At 46.9% G+C, this 27,366-nt stretch overlaps 1 protein-coding gene across 2 annotated transcripts in view; it reads left to right on the top strand.

Moving 5' to 3' along the window:
• IGDCC4 (immunoglobulin superfamily DCC subclass member 4) overlaps positions 1-27,366 on the top strand; it is a 78,131-nt gene that overhangs the window by 22,891 nt on the left and 27,874 nt on the right. Inside the window, exons 2-11 of one of the 2 annotated variants that reach the window (XM_035131241.2) lie at positions 507-839; positions 7,579-7,720; positions 8,958-9,091; positions 15,982-16,119; positions 18,652-18,807; positions 19,940-20,350; positions 21,819-21,983; positions 23,598-23,735; positions 24,216-24,386; positions 25,449-25,682. In XM_035131241.2, coding sequence (XP_034987132.1) covers positions 507-839; positions 7,579-7,720; positions 8,958-9,091; positions 15,982-16,119; positions 18,652-18,807; positions 19,940-20,350; positions 21,819-21,983; positions 23,598-23,735; positions 24,216-24,386; positions 25,449-25,682 — 2,022 coding nt within the window. The remainder of the gene's footprint in view (positions 1-506; positions 840-7,578; positions 7,721-8,957; positions 9,092-15,981; positions 16,120-18,651; positions 18,808-19,939; positions 20,351-21,818; positions 21,984-23,597; positions 23,736-24,215; positions 24,387-25,448; positions 25,683-27,366) is intronic. The other variant, XM_035131242.2, reaches the window with a different exon arrangement.

The following is a 27,366-nucleotide window of genomic DNA, read 5'->3' as shown; positions in this document are numbered from 1 at the left end:
TGTTGTTGTTATATTCCTGTGGTTGATATGACCATGATTGTCAAAACAACAATAGACAAGTTGCATAAATAAAAAAAATTTTTTAAAGGAGTCCTACCGTAGTTTCTAGGGACGTGGGTGGTGCTGTGGTCTAAACCACAGAGCCTAGGGCTTGCCAATCAGAAGGTTGGTGGTTTGAGTCCCCGCGATGGGGTGAGCTCGCTCGGTCCCTGCTCCTGCCCACCTAGCAGTTCGAAAACACATCAAAGTGCAAGTAGATAAATAGGTACCGCTCCGGCGGGAAGGTAAACGGTGTTTCTGTGTGCTGCTCTGGTTCGCCAGAAGCGGCTTTGTCATGCTGGCCACATGACTTGGAAGCTGTACGCCGGTTCCCTCAGCCATTAAAGTGAGATGAGCGCCGCAACCCCAGAGTCGTCCACGACTGGACCTAATGGTCAGGGGTCCCTTTACCTTTACCTTACCGTAGTTTCTCCAACAAGCCAACCTTCTGTTTTGCTTTGCTGCAGGGGAACCATCTCCAAGGCCTTCACTGGAGCTGACCTGTGGGCCGGGCCCAGGCCGAGTGACCTTAGAGCCAAACCAAACCCTGGAGCTGCGCTGCAACTTGGCTCCCGTTGAGGAGCTCCTCAACATTACCTGGAAGAAGAATGGGCTCCCATTAGCAGAAAAGGACAACTTCCGCCTCCTCCCCAATGGATCTTTGCTCATTTCGTCCCCTGGGGCAGCTTCAGAGGAGGGCACCTTCCCAGGAGGGTCCAGCACAGAGGGGAATTACTCTTGCGTTTCCCATGGATCTTTCGGCTCAGTCGCTGGCCAGACCATTGTGCTTCGCGCGTCGAGTGAGTATTCGGGTTTTTGTGCCTGCCTCCTTTTAACATTAAAATAAAAGCCGGTTTTATTTACTGTTTTCTAAAAACAATTTCAAGTAGGCAAGTCATTTTAATGATTGTTCTGTGTTGCTTTTAAAGGGGTGTTGTTTTAACACCGCAGTACTTAATGTTTTGTGAGAGGGGTCAGAATATAGATAAATAAATTTAAATTAGCAATGCCAGTAAAAATGAAAGCCCAGTCATGGATGAATCCCCATCAGGAAATCTTTTAAAAGATTCCCTGACTGAGATTTAAAGAGTATTCAAAAAGCTCTTTCTAAAAACAAGGGGAAGAAATCAGGTAGGCAAGACATTTTTATGATTGTTTTGTATTGGTTTTAAAGTGTGTTTTTTAATGCAAACATAACTGTACTTGATGTTTTGTGAGAGGGGTCAGTATATAGATAAATAAATTTAAATAAGCATTGCCAGTAAAAATGAACCCCAGTCGTTGATGAATGACGGTTTGTGTGAACCTTGCCTCTGCCACGGACTTCACTCAGTGTTCTTTGGCAAACCTCTCTCTCTCTCTTTTTCTCTGCCCCAACCTTCCTATCTTAGGGTTGCCATATTTCAAAAAGTGAAAATCCAGACACAAAAGATGCAGAGTTCCTTTTGGCCAAGTTGTTGTTTGGCCAAATTTATGAGCTTTTTTTAAAAAAGGAAATTAGCCAAAAAATAAACACTTCCGACATGGTTTCCATATGCATTTTGCTCCTTCTGCCCGGACGCTATTTCCGACAGATGAATCCTGGATATGTCTGGGAAATTCCGGACGTATGGCAATATCTGCAATATTGAGAGAGTAACATTGAACTACCTTATAGGGTCGTTGTAATGGCTGTGTGTGTGGGGGGGGGGAGAGAAAAAGTCCATAAAGTACTTTGAGTCATCTAAAAAGGCTGCATGGCTCCTAAAGATTATTTGATGGCTCATGCAGAAGAGGCAGGAAATCTCCCCGATGAGCTTTTGCTCCTGATGCAGCTCAGCATCTCCTGAACGAGAAGGGGGAAATATGCCCATTGTGATGGATGAAAGTCGCCTGCTGGGTTGTTTTGACCATGCACTCTTTGTGTGCTCCATTTAGCATTCAGCCTGTGTGAGCGCAGGAAGGATCCCAGAGATATCCATCTTGCAGCAAGTGGGACGTAATGTTGTGTTCGATCAAAGGACTTGTTTACACGCAGAAGGGTTCATTCCTCATGCTGGGGGTAGGGAGGGCTGATTAATATTTGGCAATATATCATTAATGTCTGCGGAGGTGTATATAATAATACGGAGAATGGCCCCGGCTCAGCGGGAGAGTTTTCATTTTGCATGCAAAAGGTCCCAGGTACAAGACCCAGCTCAGTGGGCAAATATTCTCACCTGGTTTGAGGCGGCTTCCTGTGTTGAGGAGAGGCTGTAGCTCAGCAGTAGAGCGCCTGCTTGGCATGCAGAAAGACCCAGGTTCAATCCCTGTTACAGTGATGGCGAACCTATGACACACGTGTCAGATGTGACACGCAGAGCCCTCACTGCTGGCACGCGCCCCATCGGCCCAATCACGCTGTTGTTGTTGCCACCCCCATTTGTTCTCCCGCTCCTCCTCACACTACAGCTTGTCTCCGCTGTTAAAACCCGGATCCTTTTTTGTTGTTGTTGCTGGTAGCCAGAGATTGGTTTTTTAACCCTTTCTGTGCTGGTTTTTTGGCGCTTTGGCAGACTATGTCGGTGCTGCGTGTTAGTTCCAGCGAAGGTATTATTCATCATTTATTTCTGTTATCTCCCCCCCCAAAGCAAAGCAACTTTTGCACCCCCCCAAAAAACCCTCCAAAACTTTGGTCAGCAGCTCCCCCCAAAAAGCTCAGCAACTCTGGGCACTTTGTGATAAATAAGGGTTTTTTGGTTTGGTTTGGTTAAATAATTAGTTTTAGGTTTATTAAATACAGTTACATATTACAATTATACCTTTTTGTTATTTAAACTATAAATATCGTGAAATTGTGGTTTTTTCTCTTGAAGTGACACACCACCCGAGTTATGCTCGGTTTTTTGGCGAATTTTGACACACCAAGCTCAAAAGGTTGCCCATCACTGCCTGTTATCTCCTAATATGCCTGGGAGTGCTGCCAAGAGTGTAGATGTACCAAAGGTCTGGCTTTGTGTAGGGTAGCTTCTTCTGTTCCAGGGGCTGTAGCTGAGAGGTGTAAAGTCCCTTTTGATACAGGTTCAGTCCCTGATGTCTCCACCTAGGGTTGGGGAAGACCTTGCAGATTGGCTACCAGTCAGTGTTGACAACACTCTGCTTAGGTGGGCAAGACTGTGTTTAAGGCAACTTCCTCCATTCCAGGGGAAGGGCCACAGCTCAGCAGCAGCAGGTGCGGGCAGAAGGTTCAGGTTCATCCAGCATTTCTAGGGCAGGTGGGAATGGCTTCCAGCACCCTGTCCTGAAACCGTGCAGATCTGCTCCCAGTATTGAGCTAGATAGACCAGCAAGGCAGCTTTTCATGTTTTTTGGGGGGGAAGGACTCAGCAGCAGGGCCTTTGCTTTGCATGCACAAGGTCTTGTGTTGAATCCTAGGCATCTCCAGGTAAGGCCGCCCTGTTTTTGCCTGCACAGTTTGAAATCAATCCGTGCAGGCAAGGCACAGCCTGAAAGGCACTGATGGTCCGCAGAGTGCTAAGCACCAGCCGCAGCAATCACCTGTTTGCCAGGCCTTGCACAGCACTTTGCAAGGCCCGCCCATTCAATGAGCAGCTCTGCAACCCCTGACAATCAGCTGATTGCCAGAGCTTGCAAAGCCATTTGCACAGCATGGCCCCTTTAGACCGACCTGCATCTCTACCTGCACCACACCTGACATCATGGATGATATCAGGTGCTAAATAGGTGGGAGGCTCCGTACTACAAAGTAATGTTGTTCCACTTCCCCACCAAGACCTTGGCATTGATGCCCATGGGGCAGAATGCGGAGAAAAATTGAACAGGCTTTATTGGACAATGGGCATGATTCTTTGGGAGGCAGCGGCCCAATTCCCAGGCTGGCCCATTCCCTGGGGCACACCTTTGTTTGGGATGACCCCTAGGTGGATGGTAGAGCACAGACTCGGAAAGTATAAAGCCCCAAATCCAAATCTCCAGCTCTCAAAGCAGCAGAATGGAAAAGAATGCTTTCTGACGAGACCCTAGACAGCCACTTCAGTAGTAAGTGGTTGGGCTCTGACATAACCCTAACTGGTTTAGCATCACATGCATGTCCTGTTTCGGTTGATTTCCAGAACCCATGGGGAAAGCACCAAGGCTGGTCCAGTGTTGCTGGACCATGGACAGCTCCAAGTGAGAAAATTACTCTGATAAAGGTTGTGATCAGGCTGAGGCCTTTTATGCCTCTGGCTTTGGACTACCTCCTCCAGACTTTGTCCCAGGCAACCAATGCTCCTTCCTTCCACAGCCTCCGTCCTAGTGCACTCTCAGCACTGCTGGGATGATGATGATGATGATGATGTGCAGTCGGAAGCATCTTGCTTCTTCTGGCTTAGGAGAAGGTGTCCTTGAGGGCTCTGGCCCTTTCAGCATTGATTACCTGAGAGTTGCTCTGGGAGTTCTTGCCCAACTCGCAGTGGTCTTTATGAGAGAGCCAGTGTGGTGTAGTGGTTAAGAGCGGTAGACTCGTAATCTGGGGAACCGGGTTCGTGTCTCTGCTCCTCCACATGCAGCTGCTGGGTGACCTTGGGCTAGTCACACTTCTTTGAAGTCTCTCAGCCCCACCCACCTCACAGAGGGTTTGTTGTGGGAGACGAAGGGAAAGGAGAATGTTAGCTGCTTTGAGACCCCTTCGGGTAGTGATAAAGCAGGATATCAAATCCAAACTCTTCTTCTTCCTCCTCTTCTTTCCGCAGTCAGCTTTGAGTCCTGACCCAGACCCGGCTCACCTTCTGGTGCCCCTGCAGCCTCTGACTCTATGTCCAGATCAGTGCTGGATAAACAGGTCATGGTAGTGCATGGGCCTTGGGCTCACAAACTCCCTTTCCCTTCTCCACTGAGATTGCGTCAAGGAGATGGGAAGCATCTGCTTCTGTTTTTCACTAACCATGATTTGCTGACGTGTGCTCAGAATGGTGTTTAGTCTTGACTACAGTTTAGGGGAAAGAGCCAGGATCAGAAACTGTGGTTTGAAGTTGGCTGGTTTTTCTGAACCATAGTTAAGAATAAACACTGCAGTTTGTTGAAAATGGGGATGACAGCTTCTGATCTCCTTGTGGCTGTGTCAAAGGAAGGGAGAGCTCACCAGTCTGTTCACATAATGCTAAACTATGGATTAGTGTTACCTCCAAACAGCCAATTCTGGGAAGGGCCATAGCTCTTCTATGTAGAACATCTATTTTGTGTCCCGGGTTCAATCCTTGGCAGCACCTGTCCCCTGAAACCCTTGAGCGTCATTGTCAATCAGTGTCAACGATAGTGAACTGGGTAGTGAATGGTCTGGCTCAGTATAAGGCAGCATCCTATGATCCTGTGGGCTAGGTAGACCGGGGGTCAGATTTGGCAGAAGGTAGTTTTCTATGTTACATATGAATAACAACGCTCAGATCTTTCTTTGTTGGCCCCAGTTGGCCACTACGGAATCAATGGAGTAAAACTTAGAGGAAATTATCCAGCAATTGCTCCAACTTTTCCATGGGCACAGATGTTCTCTCTTCTATCCTTGTTTGCCATTCAGGCTGCAGAGGCAGAACTAGCTCTTAGATGTGCTCACCCTCCGTCTCGGGCCTTGCCTCTTGGCCTTAGGATGAATGAACATGGCCTCTAGAAGCCATTTGGGAGGGTTAGAAATTCATTTCCCCCTCTCTCTGGAAGCAGATCTGTTCACACTTTCAGCTGAGCCAAGGAAGGGATGCCATGTTGACACCTGTTTTGATACGCAAATGGTTTTTATTGTGTGTGTGCTGTTCATGTGATCTTGACGTGAAATAAGACATGTATGATTAATCATTAAAATGATATTTAATTATACTATCTGGCTTTTCCTCTAATCAGCTCAGAGCTGCAAGGAGTACAGGGAAGTTGTCCCATTTTTTTTTTTTGTCGCTAGAGGTGGATAGACCAGCCTGTTTCTGCTCTTTGCCAGTTTCACACATGATCATTTGTGAGTCTGTTCAGTGCCATGTTAATCTGAATTTTTGAATGTATTTTCTTACAAAGTGACCCTCAGGGTTTCTTCCAGCTCGACAATTCTATGAAAATGCACACTCCTTTCTTTCAGAGTAGGCATTTCTAAACATATTTTATCCTAAAATACAGACTTTATATGCCTTTGGGCACTTTTTTTAAATAGCTGAAAACTGCGTTGCAACATTTAGGAAGAAGTGTGGAGGGTGGCAGCATTCCCACCTGCACATTCGTCCAGGAGTGGCAGATCAGATCAGTTCATATGGGAATTCAGGAAGAAGGAACTCTTTAAGCACCCCTAATCCTTACAACAACCCTGCAAGGTAGATTAGGCTGAAAGAGAGGTGGTTGAGCAACATCACCCAGTGGCCAATTAAGAGATCCCAGTGCGCATTGTGCCTGGCCAGCCTGCCTGGTCAAATACTGTATTGCCTAGTTTGTCATCTGTTGACTGCGATCAAATATTGCCCAGTTGTTTCTGAAACCAGACACCATTCTGTAGGTGGCAGTTTGCCTTTCTCCTTTCTTAGCAAGGGCAGGAGTGAGGGGGGGGTTGCCTTCCTTGTCATTTTGCTCCAGTCATGGGCAAACCAAGCAGCATAGCAAAGAATTTCCTCTGCCCTGCAGGCCACCAACTGCAGGAACACCAACGGAAGCAGCCATTAGTAGCCAAAATCACTTCCCAGGACGGCCCGGGACTCCACTTTGCTTGCTGCAGGCAACTAGGAGTGCCTGCTCTATATCTTATCTGTCTACCTGCGCTCTAAAGCACCTGTGAAGGACTCTAGCGATGACTAGGAACCCATGGTGCTCCAGATGTTGTGGGACAACAGCTCCCATGATCCTTGGTCATCCTGACTGTGGGTGATGGGAAATGGAGTCCAACGACACTTGGAGGGCCACAGATTCCCTGGATTTTAGATTCAGGTTCAGAAACTTATTCCCCCCCCCCAAAAAAAAGTTATGTAATTTTGCTGTTGCGCAATAACTATTCCATAATTTTGGTTTTTGTGTGTGATTAGCATATGTGGCATCAAACATATGTGCATCAAAACGTGTTGATGATTAAAGTACCCCCTTGGTTCTAATAAAATGAACGGTTTAACCAGGGTTTCCCAAACTTGGGTCTCCAGCTGTTTTTGGACTACAAATCCCATCATCCCTAGCTAGGAGGACCAGTGGTCAGGGATGATGGGAACTGTAGTCTAAAACCAGCTGGAGGCCGAGAGCTTAATGGGTCATTGTTAAAAACCAGTTAGGTACCTAACCCAAGACCCCATCCTTGATCCAAACACAAAACTCCCTCCACTGTTTTTAAAATACAAAATTTTGCCACTTTTACTTATGCGCACAATTGAACACACGTGTTGGTAAATAAACAGCATGGCTGGCACTTTTTAGTATTATTTCGTCCTTTGGGAGAAACCCTCCCTAGTGCTCCCATTGACTTTGACATAACCGAAGAAGAGAGAAATCGTAAGGAACTAAAACTTTTCCTGTTTCTCTGCCCCCTTTCCTGCCTCTCTTCCACTGCCACCCTTGACCTCCCACCTCCAGCTTTGTCTCAATTTTTTCAACATCCAGAGTCCCAGACGGTGAAAGAAAATGGGATGGCCCGCTTTGAGTGCCGGATCAAAGGGCTGCCTCCTCCAGTGATCACCTGGGAGAAGGACCATGTGGCTGTGCCTTCAGAGGCCAGGTGAGCTGGGCTGGAGTGTGTAGCTTCCAGGTGGATAAAAAAACCTGTTGTTGGTGATATGGATAATTCATCAGTCCAAATACAAATACTGTAGTATCCTTATTGCCAGTTATGACCTGCCCTTCACCCTAAGGTGTCAGGGTGGGTACAACAGTAAGGAAACTGAGAGAAACAGTTCAAAGCAACTTAAAATTACATCAATAATCTGAGTCCATAAAAATGTTAGCAGTCCATAAGATGTTATCCCAGCGGTTGGGGAAGGGCTAAAGCTTAGTAGTGGAACATCAGCTTTGGATGAAGGTTCAGTCCCTGGCTGCATCTCCAGGTGGGGCTGGGAGAGACCCCCTCCCTGAAATCCTAGAGAACTGCTGCTAGCCAGTGTAGGCAACACTGAGCTAGATGGACCAATGATATGGTTCAGTATAAGGCAGCTTCCTATGTTCCTAAGCAATAACAGCTGAGAGGCCGCTCCAGCTTTTAAAGAGAGGGGTGGGGGGCAGGACCAGTCATTTAGAAGAACAGAATGGTAGAATTGGAAGGGACCCTGAGGCTCATTTAGTCCAACCCCCTGCAAGGCAGGAATATGCAGCTGTCCCATAGGAGGATCAAACTTACAACTTTGGCTTTATCAGCACTATGCTCTAACCAACCGAGCTATCCAGGCCCCGTGTGGTTCTAGGGCAGGCACCCCCAAACTGCGGCCCTCCAGATGTTTTGGCCTACAACTCCCATGATCCCTAGCTAACAGGACCAGTGGTCAGGGATGATGGGAATTGTAGTCCAAAACATCTGGAGGGCTGAAGTTTGGGGGTGCCTGTTCTAGGGTGCAGGGGGTGCCGCATCCTGAGTCCAACTCTTCAACCCTCCTTCCACTCCCAACCTAGCCGGCTCTACCAATTGACCAGCTGCATCTTTGGTTACCCTGCATCTTTGGTTACCCTGGGAAGATCGGGAGTCAACGCAGGATCTGGCCCAGACAACTCCTACTCCAGCACAGAGGTGTCCAGCCAAAACAGTGTGGGACTCTCTTCCTCCCCACTCACGGTGTTTTCCCCTGACTTGGAGGTCCTCCTCCCCTGACAGATTCTGGCATTCCCACCCCCATAACACCGAGAGATAACAGATCGTTACACGTGCATGTGAATCAGCCCCGTGCGCTGTGCTATATGGCTGATGTATTGGCTCAATCTAGCATGGCTGTCAGAATATATATTCCCCTGTCCTTTGATTCCCACAGGTTCATTGAACTCCCCAACGGGGTCCTCCAGATCATAGACGTGCAGGAGAGTGATGCTGGAATGTACCATTGTGTGGCAACCAACTGGGCAGGGCAACGCTACAGCTCTGGAGCAGTTCTCAGCATCTTGAAAGGTAGGGGTTGTATAAGCCAAATCTACTCTGTTCTTTTAATATCTAGATCTGTCAGTCTCAGTGACATTTCATTCTTTCTTTAAAGCTTTTTTTATGGCCCAGCACAAATAAGAGTAACTCTGAGCTGGGTGTCTGCAACCACCATGATTTTTTACATCCCTTCCAGTGACATCCCTTAAGTAATGCTGCATTGGGGCCCAGAGGCATTGTGGGAAAAGAAAGATGGCGGCTGCTACAGTCCCTTGACTTTGTATTTTTCCTGCGGCCAGGGCCGGTGCGTCCATTTAGGCGAACTAGGCAGTTGCCTAGGGCGCGTAAATAGAGGGGGCGCTGGCCAGCCTGCCCCACAAGACCCCCGCACAACCGCCGCCCTCCCATGGCGCGCGCTTGCGCTCCTCCCGCCTATGGAGGGGACGCTGTGAGCTCCTCAGCGGCTGCAGTGAGCGAGCGAGCAGTGGCGGTGGCGGTGGCAGCGCCCGTAGCTGAAGCCTTCAGCTATGGGTGCTGCTGCTGCTGCTGCTGCCGCTCACTCGCTGCAGCCGCTGAGGAGCTCACAGCGTCCCCTCCATAGGCGGGAGGGTGCTGAGCTCTCCTTTTGGCTTGCGCTCATCCCGCCTATGGAGGGGATGCACGCGCGTCAGTGGCGTTGTGCGTGGGGCATGGCGCATGTGTCATGACGCATGTGCCGGGGGGTCCCAGAAGGTGATTTTGCCTAGGGCGCAAAAAGCTCTAGCACCGGCCCGTCCTGCGGCTTTTTGGTTTTTTTAAATGCTGCCACCTGTAATTAACGGTAACAATCCTTGCCACTACCAGATAGGCTTGTAGTGAGGAGGGGAATGGGGACCAACTCTTAGGATGGTGCTAGGAGAGTCACTAGGGCAGCGCTGAGGGAGCCACCTAGTCCAAGCCCTCCTCAGACTTGGCACTTCCAAAAGAAGATTGTAGCGGAAGCAGTTGTGTGGTGGTCCGGGGTCATGGGCGGCTGAAGACCCCTTGCTCTTTCTGCAGAAGGATCCCTGTTTCCATGTTCGAAAGCTGCCCAGTCAACATGAAAGGGGAGCTTTTTCACTGCCGTTTGCTCCAAAACACAAAGTGTTTCCGTTGCAAAAGAATGGTGTGTAGGTTCTGTTATGTACAATGCAACTTTATGGAAAACACAATTTAAGTCACCCTGGAAGAAAATACTGGAGCACTCAAAATCATTTGTACATGCACAGAAACAAGTAGATTTAGCTGAAAGGCAGCACATGGAGACCTGCATTAATCATTGCAATGCATCCATCATCATCATCATCATCATCATTATATTGTGAAATTATTGCATAATCTAAGAAGGGTGTGTGTCTGTGACTGTCCTGAAGGGACCTTGCACTTCTGGGTTTGCCACTACACTGTTGAGGAGTACCCTTATGTGCAAAGGGCAAAGTTGTCTGTCAGTGGAGCCTGTCTATTATTACTTGAGCCTCACATTGATGAATCCTAAGAAGGTTCTGGATAAAAACTGAGGTTCTCCCAGGAACACTGGGTGGCATTCAGCATGGTTTTCAACTGTGAAATTAACAAACATGATTAAGCTCAGTCCACCAATTTAAGTAAGTCTGCTCTAACATCGAGTTACATACCACTCAGAGTTTGAAAACCACTGTTTTCAAGTAGTTGCCAGGCTATTTTTCTTCTCTTTTCTGAGGAAAATAAATCTCCCCACACTGAGGCAGACAGAAGGCAGCCAAAACATGGTTGTGGGTGACAAAAACTCTTCTGTGGATGATGAATACGATGTTTTGTTTTTAATAAGAAACACCGCCCTCTGAAAGATCATTGACATCTCTGGCAGGTGGCTGATCCTTTGCTTCTTTCCTTATTTCCAAAGCACTCAAGGAAGGCAAGTGGCGCCTGCTCAGAAACCATTCCTGTTGCTGTTGTTAAACAAAGCTTTATACATACATGCATTGGCAGCCTCATACCTGACGTTGCTTGGGAATTCTATGAAACCTAAAAAAATTAGTGCAGTATAGAAACATTCAGCCTGCCATCTTGATTCAAAACAGTACCCAATCGTATCCAAACATAGGCAGAAACTTGCTCCTCAATCTCGGGAACCATCAGGCAAAATTAGTTTGCAGTATCTAAAGAGGTGGTGTCTAAATGCATAGCAAACAAGCCACTTTTCAAAACACATATGCTTCGCTCTGGGAGCTACAATTCCCAGAGTTTGCTGTGAAGAGGGATTGATTGTTAAACTACCCTGGGGATTGGAAGTTCTGTGAGAGGGGAATAGGAGTCTTCTAAAAATTCCAGTTTTTCTTTCCCTGGATGGTAGAGGGGACCCCACCGCCACCCCCTTGGCTATTTCAAAGGCGAGCTCATCTCCGTTGAAGGTCACCGAAAGGGGTTTGCTACCCTGTTGGTGGCGGAGATGCAGGCAGCAACTGAGAGTCAGGGCTGTTGCCGTGCGAGCGGCAGATGTTTCAGGCTGGGCAGACGTCATGGTGTAAATTTCCAGACGCTCCTTGGGGAACTGCATTCCAAATGGGGAGAAGGATCTGGGGGCCTTTTACAAGCAGATCTCTTTCATGGCCCTGAAATGGAGAAGTTGTCGTCACTTAGAGGAAATATCTCTGCAAAGAGAGAGAGGGAGAGAGGGAGGAAGGGAGAGAAAGAGAAATAGCACAGCTCTGGTCACTTAAGTCCCCGTCCAGACCTCAGAGAGGGTGACCAAGAACTCCTCGCCTACTCCCCTCTCCAAAGTGGGGTGCCAAATATGAGCCAGCCATGGACTCTCTTCCGAAAAGAAAACCCTTGTGTCGGACCCCAACTCAATAGGAAAGTGTGTGTGTGTGTGTGTGTGTGTGTGTGTGTGTGTGTGTGGATTCAGCATAGAAACAAAGAGAGCAGGGGTGGGGAATGCGGCCCTCCAGTCCTCTCTGCCTGGCCCTTAGCCACACCCCTTACCGCTCATGCTTGAAGTGTTTTTGCCTGACCGGAATGTGTCCTTGAACTCTGATAACACCTCTCGCTTGCTTAGGCAGAGGATAGAGGGAGGAGTGCTTTGAGCATGCGTAGAAACTAGCTGACTGTACAAAGGTAGCATTTGTTTGTTGCCCCGCCCACTTTGGCCTCTGGCCACGCCCACCACTGGCATGTGCCCCCCCCTCCATCCCAGGGTTGTCCAGAAGGAACCTTGACCCTCGCATCCTCCTCCTCCTCCCCTGCCTTCTCTTCAATCTGCTGCTGCTTTGTTTTGTCCTGAAGGGAGGAGAAGCTCTGCTGGGCTGATGCTGCTGGCTCTCTACCCTGCTGCTCATATCTTGTGCAAATATTTGATGTTGGAAGCGCGTTTTTAGTGGTGACAGAGCCACAGGAAGCGATTCTGCCAGCAGCCTCCCAGCATCCTCAGTAATAGCAGGCTCACCCAGTTCTCTAGCTGCAAAGCCATGACACCCACCCAGCCCCAGTTGTTGCATCAGGGCCCACACCTTGGCAGTGGCACCCACCTTGTGGAATGCCCTCTCATCAGGTGTCAAGGAGCTGAGTAGACATTTGAAGGCAGCCCTGTATAGGGAAGCCTTTCAACGTGTAATGATTTATTATGTTTTATATATGTTGGAAGCCTCCCAGAGTGGCTGGGGCAGCCCAGCCAGGTGGGTAGGGTACAAATAAAATAATAATAATAATAATAATAATAATAATAATAATAATAATAATAATTAGAGGATGGTATACCACCTTGAGCTCCTCAGACATAAAGGTGAGATATAAATTAATTAATTAAATAAGTAAATAAATAAGCAAATAAATAAATAGCACACAAGAAGGAATTGAACACCACATCCTCCTCACTTGCAAATCCCAGCAGCTGGCATTCAGAGGGATTCTGCCTCCAGATCATTGCACCTTTTCATCATATCAAACAGGGAGCTGTCCATGACTGCAAGCCAGAAATAAAGGAATTTGCCTTCTATTAAACCCAAACAGTTGACTTAGTATTGTCTACACTGAGGTCTTATATACACTTACCTTTTCCATTGAGTTTTCTAGGCACAGCTTTCCTGGACCCCACCCCCCACCCCGCACCGCTTTCCATAGAAAAACCCGATCTTTACCACTAAGTCAGAGCAAATGGCAATTCAGTTTTTCTGTGGATTGCTGTTTGCTCCGATCCAGCAGTAAAGAGCAGGAATTCTCTCTGAGAATTCAAACAGGAGTCATTTCCCAGTCCTGTTTGGAGGTGCCAGCAATTGAACCCAGGACCTTCTGCATGCAAGGCAGATGCTCCGTCACCGGACCACGGACTTTCCCCAAGAAAGCTCCTACCTGCACCTGTTTTGTAATTCCACCAATACAAACATCTTCATTCCACCCTTCCTCCACAGAGCTCAAGGCAGCTTGCAAGATTTTCCCCCAGTCCTCATTTTATCCTCAACATAAACCCTGTGAGGTAGGTTAGGCTGAGGTCACTCAATGAACTTCCTAGTTGAGTTGGGGATCTGAAACCTTTTTATAAGTCAAGGCTGAAATTCTGTAAAAGGTAACCTGTCGGGAATTGCAGGCCTGGACAAAAGTCTCTCTCTCTCCCTGCTGCCCTTTTCTCTCTCTTTCTCTATTGCCCCCCTTTATCCCCCATTTTTTCATGAAACCAGGGTTGCCCTCGGGTTCCTCCCTTCTTCCAACAGCCCTGCTGCACAGATGAATCGTGGAGTGGCCTTAAGAGTCAGTTCTGAGAAATTAGTCCCAGCAGAGGCCTGCCCAGGCAGAGACGGATGGCTGCTGCCATTGCCTCTGCCCCCCAACCCCCCGCATTTCGCAAATGCTCGGCCCCACACCACTTGCGTTCCAACATGGCTCACTTGGTGGTGGGGAGGCCAGCGACCCGCTTGGATCTCAGCTGTCAGCAACAGCCCGAGACAGCGAGATATCAGGCAACTGAGCCCTGCTCTGCTGTTTTGCCGTGAACTTTCTCACCCTTTTCCAGAGGAGGAGCTTGAAGTCTCATTCAGCCCCCGAGAACCTCCCTTGAGAATAGATTCAGGCTTTTGGAGCAGCTGTTGAATGGAGGGAAGGGGAGGGGAAAGGATCCGTCCGTGATTTTCTACCATTCTTCCGCAGATAGCGAGTGACCCATTCTGCAGAGGAGCTTTCAAAAACTCAGCCTTTCTCCACCCACCCTTTTCCAAGGGAGGGGGGCACATTGTACAGTCCTTGTCCGTTGGGAAACAAAAGGAGGTTTTACAGAAACCTCCATTCTTTATCACATAATTAGTTTTGCAAGTTTTAACCTGTTTAGCCAGAAGAAATGAAACGTTGGAGGGAGGGAGTGATTTTGATCAACGAGAGGACGCTCTCAATCGGTGAGCCTGAGAATTAGGTGTTTGCTTCCCAAAGCAATGTTGACTCTGAATGGTCACTGCAGTAAGGAAAATGAGAAAGGGGGACGGTTGGAAGGGTAAACCGTCTCACATGTCCCCTGGTATCTCAAACAAGACGCCAGTGTTGAGCTTGAGGTGACGGGCTGATTTGTTTAAATTGAGGTGAGTACTGAATGAGGAACCAAAGGAGAGTTTTGCTGGATCAGGCCAATGGCCCATCTAGTCCAGCATCCTGTTCTCACAGTGGTTGAGGCCGCGTAACAGAGTAAGCACGCAGGTTTCTGTAACTTGGAAGGGTAGGCTGCAATCCTATTGTTTGGTGCTTAAGGTAAAAAGGGGAATGGAGAAGGCAGAATAAGGGCAACAGGACCTTGGATCAGCAGCAGAGCTCCTGTTTATATGCAGAAAATTCCAGGTTTAATCCTTGGTGCTGCAGATCCAGCTCCCATCATCCCTCACCATGCCGATGGGAGCTGGAGTCCAACAACATCAGGAAGGTGACAGTATTGTCCACACTGACTGGCAGCAGCTCTCTGGGGTTCCAGACAAGAGTCTTTCCCAGCCCTGCCAGGAGATGCAGCCTGGGATTGAACTTGGGACCTTCTGCATTCCAAGCAGATGCTCTGCCACTGAGCGGCAGCCCCTTTCCCTAAAAAATAAAAATCAATATTCTGGTTCTCATGATTTTGAATAACAGGGTGATTCCATTAGGAACATAGGGAGCTTCTTGTACTGAGTCAGACCATTGGTCCATCTAACTCAGTATTGTCTACACTGACCGGCAGTGATCCTCCAGGATTTCAGACAGGACACTGTCACACTCACAGCCCTACCTGGAGATGGCAGGGATTGAACTTGGGACCTTATGTATGCAGGTGCTCTGCCGTGGAGCTACAGTCCTTTGCCATGCACAGGATAGTACTTCTCCCACTTGATGTGTTGTAGTCACTATACAAGCACCTCCTTCGCTCATAGACTTCAAATTGAAAGCAGCTCTGGGCCTATAGGAACCAGATTATTTTCTTGAAAGCTTGCCTTGCTTAGATTTTTAAATTTTTTATTTACACTTTTCAGATATATACATTTCATTGATTTTACAATCATTTTGACATTTTAAAACTTGACTTCCTCCCCCCTCTTTCTGCGGTTCCTTAAATTTATTTTTAATTTCTTCTGCGTATCCAAATTCACTTAACTTACTCATTTATTTTTATCTTCTTTAAATATATACTCTTTAAATATATAATCCTGTCAGTGTTTTTTATCTGTTTACAATTCATCTGTAAATATTCAATAAACCATTTCCACTTTTTTAGAATAAAAAGTTTGTTATCTTGATTTCTTATTATTCCGGTAAGTTTTGCCATTTCTGCATATTCCATAAGTTTTTGTATCCATTCTTCCCTTTGCTGGAACTTCTTCTTCTTCCCTTGAAAGTTTGGCTTGCTTAGAATGCCTCGACTCCTTTACTGTACTGTATCTCGCTTTTTGGAAAGACTAACAACCTGTACTTTATTCCGCTAGGGCACCAGCTGCCTGCGACAGGGGATGTTGCCATCGTCGCTATGCCGGAGAACGCCACTGTCGTGGTTGGAGAGAGCGCCGTGATGGAGTGCATGGCATCTGCCAGCCCCACGCCATTTGTCTCTTGGATACGGGATGGTAAGTGAAGACCGCCAGCCCTTTTGATGCCAAGAGGTGATGGTGGGACCCTTTGGTTTCTGAAAAACCCATCAGGAGAGGAATGTGCCCCGAAAAGCTTTGCGAAGTGCAACTGAATATAAGGCGGCCGAGCTCTCCGTGGCTCCCGAGTCGAGCTGGCCCATTAACGTTAACGCGATGCAAAAGCATGTGATTCATTTATGTTGTTTGATCTGTAAAAGATACCGAATTCTAGTTGCTGGATGCCTTTTGATCTAAATCGGACACGGCCAATATCGAATGACGCCCCCCAGCTCAAAAGGGAAGGGCAGGAGGGTCGGGGCTTTTGTAGACGTTTCGCGGGGCTCGACGCATCTGTTCCTGCTTTGCAAAAATAGCTCTTGGGTTATCTTTAGGATTATAAAAACGTGATAAAGATCGCTGAAGGCGCTGGGGATGGGGCAGGGCTGGGGCATGCGTCTCCTTTAAAGAAATGTGGCATTTCCCCGTGGGAGCGAAGGTGGCGTGTGAAAGTCACCAAAGCCCCAAATTCGATGCAGATCAAAGGACGCACAAGCAAGAGCCAACCCACCTAATTTTGCAGGATTGGAGACTAACTGCCCTGCCCCAAATTGACCAACCTACCAGGCTGGGGGGTTTTCAGGCCCAGGGTCCAAATGTGGCCCTCCAGGTCTCCCTGCCTGGTCCTCTGGCAACACCCCTCTCCAGCCACCCTCTTTGTGCCCAAGCCACACCCTACACCGATGCCACTTCACAGCCTCCTAGAGTGTTTCTGCCTGGCTTGAATGTGGCATTGGGTAATGACTGCTTGCCTGGATGTAGGAAGATGCAGTGCTTTTTGTGCGTGATGGGGCTCCTTGGTCCAGAGTATTGGCACCTCTTTTTTGAGGGGCTTCCCATGCCAGCCATTAGGTGCTGGCACCCACAGCCCTTTAAAAAAGTACCTCTTCGTGCAGTACACAGTTCAACAATGGAACTCCCTCCCATAGGAGGCAGTGATGGCCACCAACTTGGATGGCTTCTGAAGAGGATTTGGCAAATTCATAAAGGAGAGGGCTATCTCTGCCTATCTATGTTGGAGGCAGTAATGCTTCTGAATGTCAGTTGCTGGAAACCACGGGAGGGGAGAGCTCGGGTCCTGCTTGTGGTTTTCTCACAGGCATCTCTTTGAGAAACAGGATGCTGTACAAAGAGGTAGAGGGATTATTATTATTATTATTTATACCCCACCCATCTGGCTGGGTTTCCCCCGCCACTCTGGGCGGCTTCCAACAAATACCAAAATACATTAAAATATCACAGATTAAAAACTTCCCTAAACAGGGCTGCCTTTAGGTGTTTTCTAAATGTTAGGTAGTTGTTTATCTCCTTGACCTCCGATGGAAGGGCGTTCCACAGGGCGGGCGCCACTACCGAGAAGGCCCTCTGCCTGGTTCCCTGTAGCTTTGCTTCTCGCAGTGAGGGAACCGCCAGAAGGCCCTCGGCGCTGGATCTCAGTGTCCGGGCTGAACAATGGGGGTGGAGACACTCCTTCAGGTATATAGGGATCATTCTTTCATATGTGGTGGACTTGTGAAAGGGTAAAAGAGTATTGGGAAATGATCCATAATGAATTGAAAAAAATGTTTAAAAGTACTTCCCTCCCCCCAAAAAACCCAGAGTCCTTTCTGTTGGGGATAATTCAGACTGAAATTCCCAGGTATCAAAAAAGGTTATTTAGGTATGCCTGTCTTTCGTTAGCCCCAAAATGGAAAACGAGCGAGATCCCAACCAAAGAAGAATGGCAACTTAAGTTGATAGAATATACACAGCTTGCAGACATAACTTATAGAATAAGAGAACAAAAAGAACATACGTTTAGAGAAGGTTGGAAAACATTTATTGAAGATAAAAAGAGAAACAGGGTGCTGTACTAGATGGACCATTGGTCTGATCCAGCAGGCTCTTCTTCCATTCTTAACAAGCCAGAGTACTGGCACCTCATTTTTTAACCAAAAAAGCACTGAAGATATAGATGTGTGTATGTAGAAACTAGCCAACTCTACAAAGGTAAAGTTTGCATTCATTGTTCTGATCCCTTTTGCTCTGGCCCTGTCCACTTCTGGCATGTATCCCACACTGAAGGTTGACCAGAAGAAAATGTGGACCTTGCCCTGAAAAAGGTTCCCCCCCACTCCGCCTCCTTGCCATAAGAGAATTTTGATGTAAAATTGCAACACCCCTCCACTGATCTTCATACATTCCATTGCAGTGTGTCCCCTGATTAAGTAGGGGACGCGACTGTACAGTCTTTCTTTGGCTGCTCTAAGCAATCAGTTGGAAATTAGAACAACCCCTTGCAAACGTGGTGCTTAATTTTAGCCGAAACGTAAGGTTCTCAAAACTGAGTGCAAAAATTCTGCCCAAAAGTCTGAAATATTAAGATCATCATCCTGCCAGAGTGATGCAATTTTAAGATGATAATGTGCAGGGATTCTCTCCCTCCCCCCATTATCTTACATAAGAATTTGATGCCTTGTTGTTCCTTTGCAGATGGGGACCCTATTTCCACAGATGTGATTGTGCTGGGACGGACCAACCTCTTGATTCCTCACGCCCAGCTCCATCACTCAGGGATCTATGTCTGCCGTGCCAATAAACCCCAGACCAGGCAGTTTGTAACCGCTGCGGCTGAGCTCAGAGTTCTTGGTGAGAACAGAGAATAAACCGGTTCTGTGCTGTCGTAGACTGTAGCTGGGTGGGGCATCTGCTTTGCATGTAGAAGGTCTCAGGTTCAACCCCCAGCATCTCCAGGTAGGGCTGGGAGAAAACCAGGCTTGAAATCCTAGAGAGATTTTGCCAGCCAGTATGGGCAATGCTGAGCTGGACCATTGGGTCTGGCTCAGATTATTATTATTATTATTTAAAAATTGTATACTGCCCTTCATCTGAAGATCTCAGGGGGTTCACAGCATAAAAATACAAGATAAAAACACAAAATGCATAATAAAAAGCTTTCTTCAAATAAAACTCAACATTGCACTGTAAAGGACTTAGAACAGACATCCCCAAACTGTGGCCCTCCAGATTTTTGGCCTACAACTCACATGATCCCTAGTTAACAGGACCAGTGGTCAGGGATGATGGGAATTGTAGTTCAAAACATCTGGAGGGCCGAAGTTTGGGGATGCCTGACTTAGAAGCTCAAAGCTGTAAGTTCTGCCTTCCTGTGCTCTTTATGTTGTAAAAACTGCCTCAATATTTTGGGGCTATTATTTTTGGGTCCTTGCAAAGCTGAATGCTGCATGAACCAAGGTCTCTCCTGCTTGCTTATGGGGTCCACTCACCACTTCCAGGCCCCCATATCTATTCCAGCAGGAAGGACTAGAAGAAATGGTTTTGGTTAGCCTTCGCTTTGTCGAAGTGACAGCCTCAAAGACTGGGCTAGGACAACATTCCCCAACTGGGTGTTCTCCTGATGTTTTGGGCTACAACTCTCACGAGCCCCAGTCAACCTATCTTACGAGAAGCCCTTAAGCAAGACTCAAAATGTGACATTCTCTCCCTACTTGTGATTCCCAGCAGCTGATACTGAGAGGCATACTGACTATGACAGGGATGGGAGAACGAGTAGCAACTCATAGCCTTATCCTCCATTAATTTGCCTGCCCTGAGTCTTCCAACATTCAGCTTCATTGGCTGTCCCTGGGTTCTAGTGTTACCCATCACCATTCATGATTTTATGCTGCTCTGTCGTGTCACTTCTTCCTTGCCTTTCCTCGAAACGAAATAGCTCCTTTCCTAACCTTTAGAAGCTAATTTTCTTCTTCTGCCTCTTAAGCTCCCCCTGCCATCTCCCAGGCTCCGGAGACCATTTCTCGGACCCGTGCCAGTACTGCCAGGTTTGTGTGCAAAGCAGAAGGAGAGCCGTCCCCCAGCATCCACTGGATGAAGAATGGAGAGCCTCTCTTGTCCAAAGGGCGGGTGAAGATGCAAAGTAGCGGCACCCTGGTGATCAACCAGATCGGGCTGGACGACGCCGGCTATTACCAATGCGTGGCAGAGAATCAGCTGGGCATGGCGTGTGCCGGGGCCAGGCTGGTGGTGATCGTGCGGGAAGGTTTGCCCAGCGCCCCTAAGAGGGTGTCTGCCAGTTCCCTCTCCAGCACAACTGTCTTGGTATCCTGGGAACGTCCAGAGTTCAACAGCGAGCGGATCATTGGCTTCTCACTCCATTACCAGAAGGCTTTGGGTATGTCCCTTAAATGGTTGTTTTGTCGTCATAGTTTGTATCGTGGTGTATTGACTTTTGGAAGACACCTGAAGGCAGCCCTGTTTAGGGAAGTTTTTAATGTTTGAAGTTTTATTCTGTTCTTAATGTTCTGTTGAAAGCCGCCCAGAGTGGCTGGGGAAACCCAGCCAGATGGGTGGGGTAGAAATATAATAATAATAATAATAGGTGGGCAGGTGGCCCCCTGGCCCCTCCAGTTTGAAGGTCAAACTAGCTAGCCTTCTAATGCTGTTTGGGCCTCTCTTAAAAGTCTGAGTCTCTGTTTCAAAGATGAGATTAAAGTCTTCAGCTGTATGTTAATTGGCGCAGAATTGACTTCCCCGTTGTCCTTTAGGTCACACCTGCACCATAAATTTAAAGCACGTGTATTCCACTTCAAGAAGTCATGGCTCTTTCCCCCAAGAATTATGGGACCTATAGTTTGTTAAGGCTACTGAGAGTTCTTCTCTTCATATAGTTTGTTAAGGCTACTGAGAGTTCTTCTACGCTGTTCTCTTCACAGAGCTACAACAGTCACTCTTTGCACAGAACTCTTGGGAATTGTAGCGCTGGGAGGAGGTCATTGCTGAGGTTAAACCACAGTATGAAGTACTTCCCTCCTCCTCCTCCTCTTCCTCCTGAAGGACTTGCTCACAAAATTATTGACAGCTGCACGAATTATTATAACTAGGAAGTGGAAGGGGCAAGCAGAATATAAAATGGAAGAATGGTATAAAGAGGTGTGGGATATAACTATCAATGATAAATTAACACGTGCCATTAAGGTAAAACAAGGAATATGCAGGAGAAATGATTTTGAGGAGATATGGAGGTGTTTGTAGAATTTGTAGTGTTAAAATGGAAAGGGGTCAAACCATCACAAGAGGTGTTGAAATTTTGGGAGGTTGGATAGTTGCAATGGAATGGTCTCGGTGGTGGGGTGCACATTTTTATTCTTATTTATTTATGATTATGACTTTGTCAAAATAATAATAAATAATAAATAAAAAGCACAGTATGAAGGATGTATGAAGGGGGTGGATGTAGCCCTGAAAAGAGGGAATTGTTGCTAAAAAAAGCACTATGGGAACTGTAGCGCTATGAGAGGAGTAGCTGTTTCGTAACAACTCTCTTAACATATTCTTAAAATTCTCAACACACTCCAAGTCCCAGGAGTCTTTGGGAGAAAACACGACTGTTTAATAGTGCTTTAAGTGTTTGGCGCAGATGTCACCTAACTCGTTGCCAGAAATGTGGGTTTGAAACCCTGATTGTGTTGAAAAGGTGGGAACAGCCCCAGCATTTGCTTAAAAACCCAACTGCGTGCCGTGAAAGGCACACTGGACCTTTTCTGCGAGCTGCTTGCAAGAAGCTGCTCCGAAGAAAGGACAAAACACTTTCTTCCTTTTTTCCTTTTTCTTTGCCTGACAGCGTTGTGTACCCTCTCTAGGCACTGACAATGTGGAGTACCAGTTCGCGGTGAATAACGACACGACAGAGTTCCAGGTCAAAGATCTGGAGCCCAGCACCAACTACGTTTTCTACGTGGTAGCATATTCGCAGCTTGGAGCCAGCCGAACCTCCTCTTCCATCAACGTACAGACACTGGAGGATGGTTCGTAGACCTGGAGGGGAAGGGACAGTTCCACACCCCCATGCTTCCTGAAATAAACAAATCACATAGCGGGCCCCGTTATATGTGTGTGTGCAGCAGTGAGAAGTATTTTGAACTGAAGGGGTGACCCTCATTTGTGTTTGTAATTAGATGAGGTTAACACAATTTGCATATTGTTTTTTCAAAACTGGGACGTGCCAAAACAACTGATGGAGTGGAAGTTTAAAACAAAAGGATGTACTGATCTGTGGAACTCCTTGCCACAGGATGTTCTGCTGGTCAGTTGTGCAAAAAAAGTTTGTATGTTAGTTTTAAAAAAGAAAAAAGTATGATAAAAATAATTTTAAAGATGACAAATTTGTTCAGCAATCCTCCCTTCATTGCTAGATACAACAGTGACATATTTAATTTCTAAATGGCCTGTCTGGTCAGCATTCTGTTCTCACAGTAGCCAACCAAGTGCCTTGAAAGGAAGCCCCAAAGCAGGATATTGAGTGCAACAACACTCTTCTCATTTGTGGTCCTAACAATTGGTATTTAGAGGCATGCTGCCATGGTCTAACTTAGGCATTGTGTCTAGTAGCCATCCCTGTGCCAATTAGGCGCCCTGTTGATCTGAAATAGCATGCAGATGCATTATCAAAAATCAAGAGATCAATTCAGCTTGGCGGGTCTCATGTTGTGCAGTCCTGGTGTTCTGGTATCTCCACCCTTCCCCCTTGGAAATCTCTCTTTGCATTGGTGTTAGAAAACACTTCTGCATGAAAGAAAAATAGCCAGATTTCCTTTCCTAGAGGAAATAGGTTGGTTAAGTGAATTTCAGAGTGTGTTTCCAAATGTTCTCTTATTTATTATCTTTATTATTTATTCTTACAGTTGTTTGTCTCCTACTACCAAAACGTCTCAAAGAAACTTACAATTATAAAAGCGGGCATAAAACAAAATTGGAAATAAATAAATAAAAGAACATAAATTAACGAAAAGTGCTGCTCATCTTGCAATAACATAAAATGGTCAGCCCCTATCCTGCCCTACTGAAGATGAACATCAATACAGACTTGGGTATAAATCATACCCTATCATCCAGTTAAGACCCAGACTCTTGGGTGAACAGGATTGTCTCTGTCTGGCGCCTAAAAGTTTGTAATGGTGGTGCCATGCATATCTCTTCGGGGACAGTGTTTCATAGTTGGGGAGCCACCACTGAAAAAGCCTGTCCTTGTGTTGCTTCCCTGTGAGGGGGCACACAAAGATGGTCCTCAGGTGATGGACACAGGGTCCATGTAGGTTCATGTGGGGAGAGGTGTTTCCTAAGGTGCTATGGGGCATAGCTGCCATGTTTTCCCTTTTCTCGTGAGGAAGCCTATTCAGCACAAGGGAGTTTCCCTTAAAAAAGGGAGAACTTGGCAGCTATGCTGTGGGGTTCTGGGCCATTTAAGGCTTTAAAGGTCAAAACAAACACTTCAAATTGAGCCTGGAAACCAATCTGCAGCCAATCAGTGAAGGCCTCCAGGTTCAAATATGTGTGTGAGTTTTTACCCACCAAATGGGTGCTTTGCTCGTTCCCTTTGTGATGAGGTGGAGTCATCGCTTTTATCCTTTCACCCTCCCCAGTTCCCAGCGCAGCTCCTCAGCTGTCTCTTTCCAGCACAACACCGATGGACATCAAGGCGACTTGGCTGCCTCTCCTTCCGGAACTCAGCAATGGGAGAATCACCAAGTACAAAATTGACTACGCTCCTCTCAAAGAAGGTAAGGAAGAGATGGTTCTAGTGCCAGAAACTGGGGCACGATTAGGGATGTAGCGAAGCAGTGATTTTCACCCTGTCCTGGGTTCATCGCAATCAGTGCTGTTTCCATTCTGCTACAGTTCAGCTTCCAGCAAAACTGGTGTTGTTTTCTCACTCTAAGCTTTGACCAAAACCAGTGCTTTTTTCAGGGGGTACTGAGTACCAGCACCTATTTTTCGAGGGAAAAATAGCACTGACCAAAACTAATGTAATTAATTTCACAATCAAGTTCAGTGGAAGGGAAACATCAAAAACAGTGCAGAAAGTAATGTAACTATTTATGTAAAACAATAGCTTGTGCTCACTGGTGTTATTTCTGTTCCTGACCTCAGGTGCACATGTGAACTGTGGCAATTTCTGCTCCCATTTCTGCTGCTGATGAAATTCTCTAGCACCCAGCAGCATGTTAGATTCAGCATGTTGGGCTCTGTTTTTCTAACAGATCTGATTTCCTCAACCGAGGTTGGTGCGAATGAGACCCAGCTCACTCTTCACGGCCTGCATCCTAATAAAATCTACAAAGTGCGCATTGCAGCGAGTACAAACGTGGGCTATGGGGCCCCTTCAGAATGGACACAGCACCGTACCCCGGATAGAGACAACCAAACTCATGGTAGGTCAGCCCACTGCCTTTGAGGATCATATCCGCTGCTCTCAGGGCTTAGTAGGACATGGAGAGTTCTGTGTCTACAAATGGAATTCGGATCCAAGATGGAGAAGTCTGTGGAAGCTTTAATCAAAGGTAGGAAGCATAATAGCCAAGGAGAGCGAGCTGAGATAAAGGTGGCAATGAAATGCTGATTACTTTATTTGATTTTAAATGTATATGTACCACCCTTCATCAGAATGGATCCAGAGTATTTTCTTCCTATATAAATAAAAATGTAAGGCTGTCATCATGCAGCAGTTCATGATCACACCAACTCCAGCAGGAACAGGTGGCAAGGGAGTGAGCAAGCAGCGCGGGTGGCAGTTGGCCCAGGCAAACTGTTTAACAGAGTGGGGGAGGCACTGGGAAACCTTGTGTCCCCCAGTGTTGTTGGGCTCTGGCTCCCATTGGCCCCAGCCATCTTGGTCAAGGGTTGGGGATGAGGAAAGTTGTTTCCAAACATCTGGAGAGTACCACACTGCTTACCCTGATATAGTACAACCCTGTTTGGTACCTTTTTGTAGTTTTGTCCTACTCTTCCTCCAAGGAGAGCTGAGAATAGCACATTTATTATTATTTTAATTTACACCCTGCCTTCCTCTCAAAGGAGCCATGAGCAGCAAACAAAAAGCTGATAAAACAACAACAAAAGCAATGAAAACAATTCTAGTGCAGATGCAGACTGGGAGAGAGCGCTACTTAAAAGGCTTGTTGAAGGAAGAAAGTTTTTGGCAGGCACCAAAAAAGACAACAGCTTTTCTAATGGGAAAAGGGAGAGAATTCCAAAGGTGCCACAATGCTTAAGACCCAATTCCTATATTGTGTGGAATGGGCCATCTGATAAGACAGTATCTACACGAGATCCTCACCTCCAGAGCAGCTGGGGGTGTATAAAGGGTGAGACAATCTTTCAGGTTTCCTGGTCCCAAGTTGAGTAGGGCTTTATACACCAAAAAACAAAACAAAAACCTAGCACCTTGATTCTTGGGGCAACCACTGCTGATGTTTCTTCCTTGCGTCCCCTAGTTCCGTTTGCCCCGACTGAGTTAAAAGTCCGAGCGAAAATGGAGTCCCTGCTGGTGAGTTGGCAACCTCCAGCTAACCACGCCCAGATTTCAGGCTACAAACTTTACTACCGCGAAGTGGCCACAGAGGAGACGAGTGAGGAGAACCTCTCTGAAGGTCCCGGGGATGGCGCTTGGGATGTTGGGCCGATAAAGCTGAAGAAGAAGGTCAAGCAGCATGAACTGACAGAGTTAAGTAAGTTCATTTATTTGTTGAATTTATACCCCACCTTTTTTGTCCAAGGATGTCAAGGTGGTGTACGTGGTTCTCTTCCTCCTCCCTTTAATCCTCACAACAAACCTGTGAGGTAGGTTAGGTCAGGAGGCAGTGACTGGCCCAAGGTCACCCAGTGAACGTCATGATCAAGGGGGGGGGATTTGAATCCAGGTCTCTGACACTCTAACCACTACACCACGTTGGCTCTCGGAAAAGGTTTCCTGTGCCCTGCTTGTTCCCATGAACTGGCCATGGAGGTTGTCTGTGGCAAGGAGCCCATCAATGAGAACATTATCTGATCTGTATGGACCCAAACTTTCTAAATTAGGGCCTCAACCTAATTCCGTGGGGCTGGCAAGGAAGGAGAAAACAGAGTGGCAGGATGAGAGAGAAAAGCAAGCGCCCCATTGGCTCCACTCTCTGCTGGCTTGCGGCCCTCAACAGATTACCCTGAAAGGAATGTGGCCCTCAACAGGGAAAAAAGTTATCCAACCTCCATCTAAATGCCATGCCAAAGAAATACTGTACAGCTTTTCCAAGTGGGATAAATGTTGCTACTTAAGCCAACTTTTGCAAATTTCCAGACACATAGAAGTTAAATCTGTTTCATTTGTTTTTAGTTCCTGCTGATTTAAACCATCTTGAATGTTCTTAAATACCCGTTTTTACCAATAATTTTAATGGTTTGGGGTGTTTTTTTGGTAAGCTGCTTAGAGATTTCCTTACAATTATGCAGTATATGCATTTTATTAAATGAATAAAACAAATAGCATGCACTGCTTATGGGGGGCATCACATATGCTGGCATTTCAAGACAGGGTTTAGACAGAGTACCCCTAATCTGTTGCCCTTCCAGATGTTTGGGGCTGGCTGGGACTGAAGGGGGTTGTAGTCGGAAAAATCTGGAGGGCACCCGATTTGGCAAAGGCTAGTCCAGAGGTATAGAATTGTGAGGAAGGCGGGAGGTTCTGGAAATTTGGGAAGAATGGGCCATGGAGTCAGGAGAATGAGGAATCTAGATAGCTGTGGGTAGAGGAAACAGGACTTCTTCCAGGCACTAGAACCACTTGCAGTTTTTTGCAATCTAGCAGTGTATAAATTTTATGAAGTAAATAAATAAAAACATAACCCGAAACTCCCTGCATTAGTCAAGCTAGCATAATTCCAAAGGTTGTATCTGATGCTAGTCCTATTCAGAGTAGACCCATTAACATTAGTAGGCATGCCTAATTCTTTCAACATGCCTGTCCTGAACCGTGCCAGATTTAGGGCGGTGCAGGCAGTTTCCCCTCCCAGGGCGCCAAGCCAAGGGGGCGCAAAGCTGAGAAGATCTATAATTGAGAAGATCCACTTGGGTGTGCAAAATTTTGGCCTCACTCAGAGCTCTATACTACCAAACTCCGCCCCTGCTCTAAGTAGCACTTAGACTGCATTTGCACCAGACACTGAAAGTATCACAATAACTACTTTCAACAATCCTGGTTTCCCCAACAAATTCTGGCAGGTGTTGTTTTTTAAAGGATGCTGAGGACTGTTGGGAGGCCCCTATTCCTCTTCGCAGAACTGCAGTTCCCAGAGGGATATATTGTTAAGCCACTCTTAAGAACTTAGCTCTGGGGGGGGGGGATTTGGGATCTCCTAACAACCCTCGGCACCCATAACA

This window comes from Zootoca vivipara, chromosome 14 (genome assembly GCF_963506605.1).
Source record: "Zootoca vivipara chromosome 14, rZooViv1.1, whole genome shotgun sequence".
In the NCBI taxonomy this organism is placed as follows: domain Eukaryota; kingdom Metazoa; phylum Chordata; class Lepidosauria; order Squamata; family Lacertidae; genus Zootoca; species Zootoca vivipara.
Note: the sequence above shows the minus strand (reverse complement) of the source record. Positions and strands in the feature narration are given on the sequence as shown.